Source organism: Poecile atricapillus, chromosome 6, assembly GCF_030490865.1.
Source record: "Poecile atricapillus isolate bPoeAtr1 chromosome 6, bPoeAtr1.hap1, whole genome shotgun sequence".
In the NCBI taxonomy this organism is placed as follows: Eukaryota; Metazoa; Chordata; class Aves; order Passeriformes; family Paridae; genus Poecile; species Poecile atricapillus.
The window spans coordinates 34,008,197-34,021,339 of NC_081254.1; the positions used below are offsets into that span (position 1 = coordinate 34,008,197).

General features: G+C 44.0%; 1 protein-coding gene across 7 annotated transcripts in view; it reads left to right on the forward strand.

Annotated features, from left to right (window-relative positions):
- TACC2 (transforming acidic coiled-coil containing protein 2) overlaps positions 1 to 13,143 on the forward strand; it is a 128,582-nt gene that overhangs the window by 49,036 nt on the left and 66,403 nt on the right. For all 7 annotated transcript variants that reach the window (XM_058841453.1, XM_058841457.1, XM_058841458.1 and 4 more), the window contains 2 exons: positions 5,229 to 5,354; positions 10,822 to 10,953. In XM_058841453.1, the coding sequence (XP_058697436.1) occupies positions 5,229 to 5,354; positions 10,822 to 10,953 (258 nt within the window). The remainder of the gene's footprint in view (positions 1 to 5,228; positions 5,355 to 10,821; positions 10,954 to 13,143) is intronic.

Here is a 13,143-nt window from a genome sequence, read left to right on the forward strand (position 1 = left end):
GACCCGGGCGCGGCACCGCGGCCGCTCCGGCCTTTCCTCGGGGAGCCTCATGGGAGGAGCCTGCGAGCAGCAGCAGCTCCGGGCTCCTCTTCCTCGGCCTTTTGTAGGCTCCCGGAGCAGCGGAGGGAGCGGGGCTCGGCGGTGCCCGCCCGCGATGGGGGGAGCGCAGGGGAGCGCTGGCCGAGCGAGGGGCTGCGCCCGGGGCTGTGCTGCCAGCGAGGATGAGTGCGAGCAGGAACGCTGGTGATTATTTCCTGGCGTTGGTAAGTAGACACTTGTGAGTGGGAAAGTTGTTTGATTTTTTTTTCCCGTCTTTCCTTTTTATTTATTTATTTATTCATTTATTTATTTTAACTTCTGGCAGCTGTTCCTCCCGCTCCCACAGCGCTGCCTCCAGCGCTGGGTCAGGATTGATTCTCCTTCCCCCTCCCCAAAAAAAAAGACTGGGTGGTTTTGTGGCTCCTGCGCTGGTTTCTGGCTCGGTTTGGGGTTTCTGGTCGAATGAGGAGGAGACTCTGTGAGTGCTGTTTGCACTGAGGAACTTCAGGTTTGCTGGCTGGGAAGGCTGGGAATTTGGGAACTTTGAAATCCTGCTCCGATGACATCAGGACGTGACCGAGAGCCCTTCCGAGGCTCTGAAAGCTGCTCCGTGGTGACGGGATGGGCTTTTTTTAATGGTTGACAGTTATTGCAGCAAATATGCTTATTCATCCTGTGCAGGCGTGATTTATACTTCTGACACTTTTATGTGGCTTTCCGCTGTCCTTCTTTTAGCTCGCAAAGGAAGTAGTGCTGTAACACGTTTCAGTCCCTTTAAGTATTTTAATCTAATGTAGTTGTGCTTGTTTAATGTAGTTACTCACTCTTAAGTTTTAGTGCGACCACAGTAATGTAGAATGCTCCGGAAAAAAAAATAATTCTATTTTATTGTTATAGCTAATCATATCAGTCATCAATCTGGGTGCGCGTGTTACAGAAATTAAGGGATTTCTGAGCAAGGGTGAGAGAGGAAGTGCAGGCCCTCAGGTAACGTGTGACTAAACACCATCCCCTGCCAAGATAACTCCTCTATCTTGTCAGGGTTTCCACAAAGAGTGCCAGAAAAATACACTTTCTGAGAATGCCTCTGCATGCGCCCTGACAGCGACAGCGCTCTGCTTCCGCTCCAGCAGAACATCGGGAATTACCTGCAGGCATTGCCAGCTGCTGCACAGCTGGGGTTGCTTTCCACAGGTGGGGAATTGCCTTCAGGAGGTCTTGTAAAAAATGCTTTCATGTCTCCAGAACCAGCTCCCGCGTTTGTTTGCCTTCCTCGTGTTGTTGGGATGGAGTTGTGCTGGAAGAGAAGGGACTCCCCTGGTGCTGGTGCCCTGTGTCCGGAGCTGGACAGCCGCGTGTTCCCACATGGGCTGTGGCCAGCCGGGGTGACAGCAGGTCCCTCCCCTGGGGACAGCTGTGACTCAGGTGCTGCCAGGGCTGGCTCTCCGTGGGTGCTCCAGGCACTGTCACCCGGCACCCAGACCTGTTCTGCTGATTCCTCGAGTCCTGATCAGAGGAACACCATGGAAATCTGGAGTCATTCCCCCAGGAGCCAGTTCTGGTGTCTTGGTGACAGTGCCTGTTTTCCATAAGTGCAGTTCTGCTGCCATGCACTGAGCATCAAACTCGTGTTTCCTCTGTGTGATGGGAGTTTAATTTGCTTTTAATTAACACATGCCAGTTCATCTCTTGGATACCTTCATTACTGTGTTTGCACAGTCCCAGCTCAGCAGGACTCAGCCTGGCCCAGGCTGAGCCTAAATACAAAGTGCTGGTGCGAGGCACTTAAGGTGTTTCTTCTTCAGAGTATGGAATTTGAGAGATTTTTCCCACATCACGTATTTAAATGCTTAAGTAGGTCTTTTGTTGGGTTTACAAAAGGCAGTGTATTGCTCAAAACTTGAACTTTTGACTGTGAGTGCATTTTTAGCTGATAAAAGTAAAACCTTGGCTAAATCTAAGCCCAGTGACCAGCAAAAGTGACCCCCAGTTGTTGCTGTGTCTGAGCTTTTAAGCTGCTGCTGGTGTATGGACTCTCCTGTGGGGATGGATGTTCCCGTAGTTCCTTGGGAAAAAAAGCCACACTTTCCATTTTAATCTTAGAAACTTGTATTTTTCCTGAAATGCTGTTGATATTTAAATGTGTTTTAAACTAATTCATAAGTAGTAGTTCAGAAGGGAAGAAGAAAGAGGGATTTGTTTTTAATGCTTTGCGTGTATCTTATGCAGCAGCTCTGAGCTGTTCCCTAAGTAAGTTTTTAGTTAGTGATACGTGTAGTGTTGATTTCTAATATGAGAAATAACTTCTTACCTCCTTCCCTGCTGAATCATTGACAGGAGTCCCAGTAATCCTGGAAATACTTTTAAAGAACAGAAATACCAAAGGGGCACAGAGTTACTGTAACAGGTTATTGTTGGATTTTCTTGACACCAAGTTTATTTCAGTGAATATAATTAATGTAAGAGCTAAGCTGCAAACTAAACTGTGAAAAGATAAAACTAATAATATGAAGGAATTAGTGAAATGGATCAAATTTTATGAAGTACAGCGTGTTTGAATGAATGAATTTAAAACTGATGTAGGTGCTGCTAGATCTTTTTCCTTTCCAAAGAATTGCAGTGTAAGAACAGACGTAGCAGATTTTCTCAATATTTTTCTGGGACTGATTAATACTCTTTCTTATGTATGGGTGAGCTGAGGTTCAAAAATTTGGCTCTTTGGCCCAAGATACTAGAAAGGCAAGAATGAAATCTAAAGGATTTTGTTTGTCAGGCTTGCTGTACCCGGTGAGAACATCTTGTGTCCTGAAGAAAACAGAACAGCGGGTGACGAGAGCACTGAGAGCTCAGTCCTGCCTTGTGATTGTTGGTGCCATTTTCCAGAGATTTCTGGAGTAAGAGCAGGATCCATAAATCTTGCCGTTATCTCATTAAAAGCAGCCAAATGTTTGGGACTGGGAGATAGCAGAGTTTGAAATGCTTATTGGTTTCCCTTGGAGTAAACTTGGAGCTATTGTTGACTGTTCAAAGGGAGCCACATCCAGCTCTCCTGATTGGAAAAACATGGACAGGGAGTAAATGCCAAGACCCTTAGCTGCCTTCTGTCTCCAGCACCAGTATCAAAGTGTTTTATAAAATGCTTTTTTCCTATGAAATCAGGGGTTTAAGGTCTGCATCTTAGGGATGAGGAGAGCAGCAAACAGAGCCACCAGAGCAGCCAGCACTCGCTGTCTCTGTGTCCATGTGTGCCAAGTTGTGTCCCTGTATATATCTAAAATTTCTGTCTTCCTTTGAAGCTTTCTTACATAGAATCAGACCTGCTGTGTTTATGAAGAAATTAGACAGGTTTATGAAGTTACTTCTCATTCACTCATTGATACATAATGAATACTGTGGGTCCAGCTTCGCCTGAAACTTGTTATTTGCATACCTACCTTCTAACAGTGACTTGGAAAATCTCTTTCCAAGGCTAAGTAGAGGCCTCAAAAGTGAAATTGTGAAACTCAAGAGCCCAAGGACACTTGATGGGCAGTGTCTTTCTCTTGTGACACACTAATAGCAGTCTGAACCCCGTGGTCTTTGGGCTGAGTTCAGTGTGCTCACTGCAGCTGTTGGTAAGCAACTGCTCGTTAAACTGTGAGCTATTTTCCTTCGCAAACTATTTCAGTCATGCCTGTCATAAGTAGAATTTGGAAGCGGTTTTATGTAGATAAAATAAATAGAGATCTTCCAGGCTCGACCCAGAACTGAGGCAGCAGAATGGAAAAAGCTTCGTGGCCTTTTCATGGAGCTCAGTCCTTGAAACAGATTTGCCTTAAGGGCTGGTGGCTGCAGAGGGCTGACAGCAGGGACCTGGTGGCAGAGCCAAAGGCAGTTGTGATACCTGGGAATGTCACTTGTGGAACTCGTTTGAGCAGCTTGTGGATGGCTTCATTGTTTGTGCGGCACAGAGCAGGGTGGCTTGGCAAGGTGCAGCTTCTCCATCACCTCCCCAAGCCTGAGTTTCAGGTTACTTTGTCCATAAACTATGAAAATCCCTGTCCAGGAGTTGGTTGTGCAGGAAACGTGAGTGGTGAGGGGCAAACACTTCTCACCAGATTGAGGCACAGCAGTTCCAGTTGTAGCTTGGGTTTGTGCTGTGCTTTCTACGTGTTTAGAGGGAATAGTCATAGTGCTCTGTCACAGCAAGAAGAAAACCTGCCCATCTCCTCAGTTTACTCATTATGTACATAAAAAGAATTTGTAAAGTGCTGTTGTCAAAATCTACTTTCTAAACCCTCATTTTAAGGCAAAGCAGAGGGGATGCCCCAGTTGCAACTCAGCAATGAATGAAAACCAGTCTCTTTATGATAATAAGCTAGAGGACTTTAGAACGTGTAAACACCTTGGCTCAAAGTTCCCTACAACATGCAGAGCCCTCAGGTGTGGTTAAACCAGAGTGGGCAGTCAATTGCTCAGAGTTTTGTTTTTCCCACATGAACATGCTACAGAACCCTTTAGATAAAATATGGGCAGCTTGAGTACGTTCAGATGGCAGCATTCAGTCATTACCAGAAAAACACTGACATTGTTATAGTAAAGTTTAACTGTTTCTAATGTTTTTTTATTCAGAATTAAATTACAGTAGGGAATCATCCAGGAATCATCTAGATTTGAAGTTAGGTAAGGAAGTAATAATTTAGACTTAAGTTTCTTTAGTCACAAGCTGCTGGTACTCAGTGGCATTCTGCTTTTCCCAGGAATGGGGCAAGGCTGGATGTCTCCCTGTGTGTGTTCTCCACAGCACCTGGACACCTTGGTGCCCCCCACTGATGAGCACCCCCAGCTCAGGTGAAAGCTAACATTGAGCTCTTTGTATTCTATCTGAGTGAGGAAATGTCATTTCTCTTGTTCAAGCAGCAGCTTCATTTCTCATTTGCTTTTCATAATCAGAAGCACAGCGGGGTTCATTTGCTGTTGAGTTGTACTGTATCATTGCTCCTGCAGTTGTGAGTCAGACAAAAATCCAGAGACTTCAGTTCTGTGGGAACAAAAGCAACTTAGATTAAAAATGCCAGCTTTCTCTGTGTTCCCTAACACGCAAGTTAGCTCATTCATGCTCGAGCCCAGGGATTCAGAAGGATAAACAACAGTAATTCTGAATAACTCAGATATTTAAGGCTGCCTTTCTCTGTCTTTTCTCTCCACAGCCCTCCTGGGCCAGGTGATGATAATCAGTTGGCTTCTCCCCTCGATCCCTGTGAGCATCCCTTACCTGTGTCTGCAGCCTTTGGAAATGCTGTTCCCGTGGGAGCTGCTGAGCTGACTGCAGCCAGGTACTGTCCGGAGCTGTGCCCTGGGCCAGGGGCAGTGGCTGTGGGAGGATGGAGCTCCAGGAGCTCAGCACTGCCCAAAGAACCACTCTCATGGTCCCTGCACGGATATAAATGTCTGTTTGCTGATGGGCTTGCTCAGTCTGCCTGTATCTGTCAGCAGAGATCTGTAGCAGAGTTTCAGTCTTTTGTGAAAACCTTCAAAAGATGCTCTTTACCTTTCCCTGAGATTCTGTCACTTCAGCACATAGGAGGCTCATGGCATGTGAAGGTGCAATATATGCCCTGTATTTTTTTAGGTGCTTATATATATATATTTTTTTTTTTTTATTAGTACAAGGTAACCAATCCTTGAAGCATTTTCTTTGAGAAGTTCTTTAACAATATAATGTTGGTTATAAAGCATTCAGGTATCTCTGCTGGACTTTGGCCTTTTTGTCTGCCTTCTCTTGCACTGAGAAGAGAAACTGTTGCTTTCTTTGTGCTGGTGGAGTTGTCAGGATCTTCGGGCATATAAATTTATCTTAACAATAGAGGAAGCCTTGTAGGGTGTGTGTACCCTTCAATCACCGGGAGTTCAGTGGAGTGTAAACACACACAGTATATTTAAGCTGGCATTAAATTTGTTAGCTGAAGTCACAATAACACACCATCAAAGGCTGAAGGGACCTTGTGTGGTTTGCTCAATCCACCTTAAAAGCTGGGTGACTTTGCTGTTTAGCCCATCCTGGTCTGCCACCAGTCCCCAAGCTGGTTAGTCACCAACGCTGGCTGAGGGAGTCTGTGAGAAACAAACTTTTTCCTACAGTCAGAGTAAGACGATCTAGAGAAGCTTACAGTGGGAAAGCTAATGATGTGGATTTCTTTCAGTTCTTGTAAGTTTTTACTCAAAGAGTTGTGTTTCTTTTGTTTTTAACAAATGTAATTGGGTTACTGATGGTTTTGTGTGGATTCTGTTTCTCTTGCTAATGGACTGTTGGCAATAGTCGTGAGGCAGTTAGAAAAGAGTGAGCATTAATTGAGGTGGAGCTGTGAGCTACTTTTTGAATGTGGAAGCATGAAAAAAGACTAACACCAAAAGTGCCAGAAAGATTTGTATATGGTCTTTGGACTACAGTCTGGAGCAGAAGATTGTGTGCCCTTGGGGTGGTAATTTGCTGTTTGCAGGGAAAAAGGCACACAAGCTGTCTATGACTAAACATTTAGGGAGAGCAGTCTCAGAGTGCTTTAATTCACTTTCTTGTAAACCTCGTGAATTCACTGTGTTTGCATTCTCATATGAATCTGGAATTTCGAGTTAATTATATTATACCTTTTCTTTTGATCTGCTTCAGAAGTTGTGCCTTTTAAATGCTTTATTGTTAATGTCTGAAGGGTGTCTCGGGGTTCCTTGCTCCACCCCAGCTGCACAGGCTGTGCTGAGCTGTGCTTGCCCCATCCAGGGTGGCTGAGCCCAGTAGGGATGAGGGCACATGGACTATGCAGCAACCACAGGATCTGGCTGTTGTTTCCAAATCCTGGCCTTGAGGGAGCTGCAAGGATTTTTGCAAGGGTTCAGCTCTAAAAACTGACAAACCAGGGGTATTTCACGTTGGATGTAGGTAGTTTTCCAGTTCCTGAGACAGAGGAAACTGATAGAGAAATACACTGTGCTCAGCTGGAGTGAAGCTGGCTGTGAGTTGTTCTTCTGTGTTTGTTGGTTTTAACTCTTTTGTTTGCTTTTTTAAATGCTGCACAAGTTAACTCTTGTCAGCGTTGTTTGTTTTCCTTACTCCTTTATTTTGCATCCGTGTGCAGCTTTGGATGTAAAGGCCTACCTGTTCTCCTTCACCTGATTTTCCTGTCCAGACTGTTGTCACTTGTCCGTGAGCCTTGCAGAGGGGTTTCCTGCTGTCCCAGCAGTAGAAAACCCGGAGGCTGCCACTGTGCCCACCCCCAGGTGGCAGCTGGTCTGCAGAAGAGGGATTAAATCAGTGCAGCTGCACCTCTGCTTTAACTCCTGTGTGCTCAGTCATGGTGCAGCTCTGCTGACTTCCCTGGCCTTTGGCCCTGAGCTGGGAACAGTGATGTTGGTAGCAAATGAAAGTATTAAAACACGTGGGATTATGCTCAGGATCAGCAATAGCAGGACTGAACTTTTCTTACCTAAGGGAAGAGCCTCAGTGATGGGTTTTTTTTTTCATGTCATTTCTTTATCTGTCATCAGCAATTCACCTGTGTCATGGAGCAGATTATTGCTGATATAAGTAAGATAATCTTATTAAAGCCTCAGCTTTTTTGGCATTTTATGTAGAAGCACTGCACCACTGCACATTTCAGTGTGACTGGATATAATTCTGTAATGCACACACGCATGATGTCTCTGTGATGAATGCTGGGTACCTCTGCAAAATGGAAACGTTACGGGGTCTCCTGAATGTCGTGGTGTTACTCCAGTCTGTCTGCAGTAAGATGCAGTCATAAAGTGTTTTCTCCCAAGATATTTAGTCACTTACTAAATTTGCTTTTGTTTCCATGTATTTCCTCATCAGGGGCGTCACATAATGCAGATGGTGTGCACTTCGACAGGGAGAAATAATGGTGCATATATGATAGGGGTCAGTTTGTGCTAAATGGCTTCCAGATGGCAGGGCAGAGTAAGAGATCAGGTTGTCCCTCCATCTGTCCAGTCAGGAAACTCTATCTTTGTTTTGCTTCTTGAGGGTGACTGACTGCCTCTCTCCTGCTGATAGCATATTGATCAGGCACAACGTGCTGTCATCTGCTCTGTAAGATTTTATTTACTCTATCTACAGAGAAATGCCCTGAAAAGAATACGGTAAAAAGTTCCCTGATGGTTCTGCCAAGCATTTTTGTTTAGCAATGAAAGGCCAAGTTCACTCTGATTTGCCATTGCATGTTGCACTAGGAGAAGTTTTGGCCAGACACAGTTTTCTCTTCACTCTGCAGGTGCAGAGCTCTTCAACAGGACTTCTGTGTTGTATGAGGAATGTTTGGGTTGGAAAGGTAGAGAAGGCAAATAAGAGCCCTGTCTGTACAAGACCAAAGCTTAGCTGGGCTCCAGGTGAGAGGTGTGAAACACTTCTGAGCAGTGTCTGTCTGTTCCCTGTGACTTCCTTCCTGGCTTGTGGGGAAAATAAAAACCCAAAACCTGCAAATGCCCAGAAAAAAATGACAGCTTAGAAAGGCACTTGCTGCATGTGTTTAGGGCTGTACTTCTTAGTGTTTGCAGCACAAGCAGGCAGGGGTACTCACGTTTACCTGTGCACACAGATAGTCAGAAAATAATTTTTGGGATTTGCTTGCAAGAGATGGTGCTTGAAAATGCTTGTTTTCTAATCACTCCACAGGATAAACACTGGTCAATGTATAGTTTATTGTGCACTGAGAAGATTTGGGCCTTAGGGTAGTATTCTTCCTGCAACCATTAAAATATTACTAGCTGAGAAAAAAGTTGAATGGAAAATCTTGTTTAATAAGAGCTGTGGAGAGGTTTTAATGTAGCTGCTTCATGTGTGAGGTGATAAAGTGCTGTGAGTTGACACATGGTCATTGATGCAGTGTTAGGATGGAGAGCTCAGAGTGGACACAGAGCCTGTATTTTGGACAGGGTTGCTGTTCTGTGCTCCCCTGCCTCGGTTTGTGCAGTCTGTCAGATCAGGAGGAGGAGTAGACACAGGGCTTTGTGAAGGATGGGGAGCAGAGGTTTTCTGGAGTTCCTTGTGTGTTGATGGCAAGCTTTGTTTTAGTGTTGGGAATGACACTCATTAGTCAGAGTATCTCTGAAAATTGTCTCTTTTGATGTGGAGAGGCTTAAAGGGGGAAGCTGAAGGGCTGCAGATGATCCTGTGGGCCTGTGTGAGGAGTGTGAAACAGGTGCTACTGTAGGACTGGAACAGCTTTGTGTGTCCATAACACCAGGGCCATAATTTATGTGCCTTTAGTGCTCTTGTTTGGCTGGGCCCTCTTGTGAATTGTTTGGGTTTTGCAATTCTTTGTTTGCTCGCCAAACAGATGTTCAGCATTCACTTATTTTTAGCAGTTCACTTTTTTCTGCTTTAAAAATCTTACTTTCACTGCTCTCCATGTGCCCCTATATAGTCACAGCGCCTTGGTATAGAGGGGATGCTGTTGCTATATTCGTACAGAGACATTTTTAGCCAAGGACAAAGGCCTTTGCATGAAAAAGGAAACAGCCTGCTTTTTAATCATTATTTATTTATTCGTGTTAATTTGACTGAAAGTTTCGGGTGTCTGTGTAAGCATCAGGCCAGTTTGGACAAACAGAAGGAAGGAAAGGAAGGAAGGAGTGAGGACAGCAGAGAGAATTTCTTAGAAGAAACAGCTGGGAACTTGTCCCATATGGCACAAAGCAGCTTCCTGGGTATAAGCTGGTCAAGGTAAACGACACTCACAAGGAGCTTTGGTGATCTTGGTGACTGGGTGGACGAGCACTTTGGGAAGTGGCTGTTCTCGTGCTCCTGTGTATTGTGACTAAATCAGGGATGTGCTTCAGGCCTGCCCTCTGTGCTCCAAAGAAGGGAACAGCCTGTCCCTGCACCTTACAAACTCTTCATCAGTAACACAATTTAATCTGCTGCCTACAATTCCAGTGTCATTACAGGGGGAAGAGGAGAGAAAACTTTAAAAGGAATGACTAAGATAGCTGTTAATATTTAGTTCAGGAAACCTGTAAGAAGCTTCTCAGCCACGCCCTGTTTCCATCAGCACTTGTGTCAGTATCCTGGCAGCAGCAGGAGGAGAGGCTGTTGTGTGCAGCTGCTATCCCAGGACATTTGTGTCCCTCTGGTGCGTCTGAGGTGCCCTGGAAGGGACAGTGTGGTGTGACAAGACCTTAAACTGCTCTTGCTTTTGAGACATGAAGTCGTTGGTTATTTAGTTCCTTTTCTGTCAGTGGTTTAATGAGTGTGGCTGAGAGCAGGGGGAGTTGTGTGGGCACTGTCCTGCTCCTGAGCAGAGGACTTAACATGCATGTAATGAGTTCTGGGATTAGCTTTACAGCCTAGGGAGAGCTTTTAAAGTAAGAAAATGTTTTAGTTCCAGATTTTAAGTTTTTTTTCTAAAACACAAATTGTTTAATTGAATGTTTATATTGTACAGTGAGTGAAGCAAAAGGGCTGTGTGAGAATTGCAAAGCAGTCATTAGTGATTTATTTATTATACTGATTTTATATAAACTTAAATTCCTTTGGCAGTTAGTGTTATGGTCTATAAGAGCTGTAAAGACTTTGCAATATTACTGATTATGTGCTTAGCTGAGAAGTGAAATAATGTTTGTAGGAAGAAGTAATTTGTGGGAGATGGGAGAGAGAAGGGAATTTAGGAGGGGGTGATGTGTTCCTTACAGCTCCTGTAGATCCAGCCAAAGTTCATCCTATAAAGAGACTTCATTAAAGCTTCATGGGCATTTCTGAAATTTGTCAGCTTATTTTTAATAATTGTTTTTCAGCACTTCCAAGCCTGATAGCTTCAAAGGGGTCGATAACCACATTTCTGAGGATGTACCTTTGGCTGTGGCCCCTGGTGATGGTGTAGAGCTGCCTGCCCAAGAAACCGAAGGTTTCACAAGGGAAAAAAAAAGGTATTGTGTGATTTCAGTTGTTGCAAGATTTTTCCACGTCCTTACATCTTCTGCTTAAGAAATGTTACTAGTGAGAAAGAGGCTGACTAAGTTTGACAGGTGTTTTGTCTAAGTTACATGAACACTTTGCTGCTAGATTTTGAATCCAGATGTTAGTCTTACCAAGACCTGGCTAATCCAGTGCATTTACTATAAAATTCCAGAAGAGGGAGCTTAGGCTACACTGCTTGTTACTATGCTGATTTTTCCTTCTATTTTTAAACTATTGGGGTTTTTTAGGTGTTTTTCCCCAATATTTTCCTTTCTTGAAGTTAAAGTTTGTTGTTTTGTTTTGGTTTTGGGTGTGAAACAGTGCAAGATCAGGTCCTGTTTAAGAGGACTGTTCTGCTCATTCCCTTTCAGATGTTGCCAGCATCATCCCCACCCCACACCTGATTTGCATTGTCACTGACAGTAGCGAAGGAAGAAGTTTCTCAGCTTGGTTTCACTCTCCCTGAATAAATGTTTCACTGCCTCAGATTTACACTGATTGTTGCCATAGCATTTGATAGCTGCTCCAGCACATTTTTTGCCTTGAAAACCCCTAAACTGAGTCAGACTCCTAGAATGATTTGGGTTGGAAGGAACATTAAAGATCATGTCCCAGCCATCCCATCTCAAATATGGTGGAGATGGGCTTGGATATTCCTGTCAGAGCTTCAGCTGATGCCCATCTGAGGGTGATTAACCAGTCTGCTCTTGTGGCTCAGCAATCAAGGCCTGCCCTTATTGTCACATCTGTTAATGGAAAAGGTCACAGCACAGCTGAGAGTATGAAATGGGCACTCCCTGGAGAGCAGCATTCTCCACCCCACCAATACACACTGGCAGCTTGTGACAAGTGGGATACAAAACAGGAGACACCACAGGAAATACATTTGTGCCACTACAGCTCTGTTCAGAAATGTCAAAAGATGCTGCTGTCAGCAGGAGGATACTCTGAGTTCTGAATTAAAATGTACACAATAGAAGTGTTCTGCAGTGGAACAGTGCACAAACAGCTATTAGCAAATGCTGCTGGAAAAACTAGCAGCTATAATATCTAGGAAACATTGATTAATTATTTCTTCTAAACTCCTGATTGTTTTGATGAGAAAAAGGGTGTCTCCACCTTTAGTGTATGTGCTGCTGAAACACAGGCCAAATCTTTGTAGTTTTCCTTCATGACACTACAAACTGTGTACCACTGATGGAGAACAGAACAGTTTTACACCAGTATGCAATTTCTGTCATCTGGAGAGGATTTTCTGAATTGAAGGGTAGATACAATGGTTTTCCTCTAAAAAAATGGAGAAAAATGGGCAAGTGAGATTTTAGATTGGAACATACTCACCCTGAGATGTTGGCTCTTTCCAGAGAATCACCCAAAATTGTTTGAACTTTATGGATACCCTGACTTTCACATTCTTGGAGTGCTGTAGTGTAGTCACAAATGACTGTTGTTTACAAATCCAAATTGGAACCATTAGAACATGGGCATTTTCTTTTCCTTTTCATTAGAATTCGGCTTCGACGATGAGAGAAATAACTTTAGAACTCTGCAGGCAAGCAGAGTTACATGTTACATGTTTAGATTGGCTTGTGCCTCTGAAGTTTCAGTTTTGTTTTGATATTGATGTAGTGTGTTTAATAATGTAAATGTCTGTGTGTACCTAAGAAACTCTTGGCCTTGGACACTTCCAGAGATGGGAAGTCCACGGCATCTTTGGGCAACATGTTGTATTAGAACTTCTTAATGCAGAATGAAAATCCAGCCTAGGATGTCAGCCCAAATGTGTACTCCCAGCATCCTCATTATGCCTTGAGAATAGTGATCCTGTCACCCACAGCTTCTTTGACAAAGTTGAACTGCTGTGTTTGTTCACATTTCCATCTTAATGGAAATTAAGATGCACATAAAGGTGAGAATTAGAGCTGTCTGTGGGACAAAAGATCATCCTTGCACCATCTTGAAAAGCAAAGCTATTACTGTCCATATAGCTGTCTGCTGTTGTAATCAGCCCCTTATGTAAACACTTCTGAGACTACCTTGCATTTTTATATCATTCCTGTGTATCGAATCAAATCAGCCACAGAAAATAATAGCTTGCAAATTGGGTTGTGTTTCACTTTGTCACATTGATGGCAAGTGCCTGGCAAGGTGCTGAACTT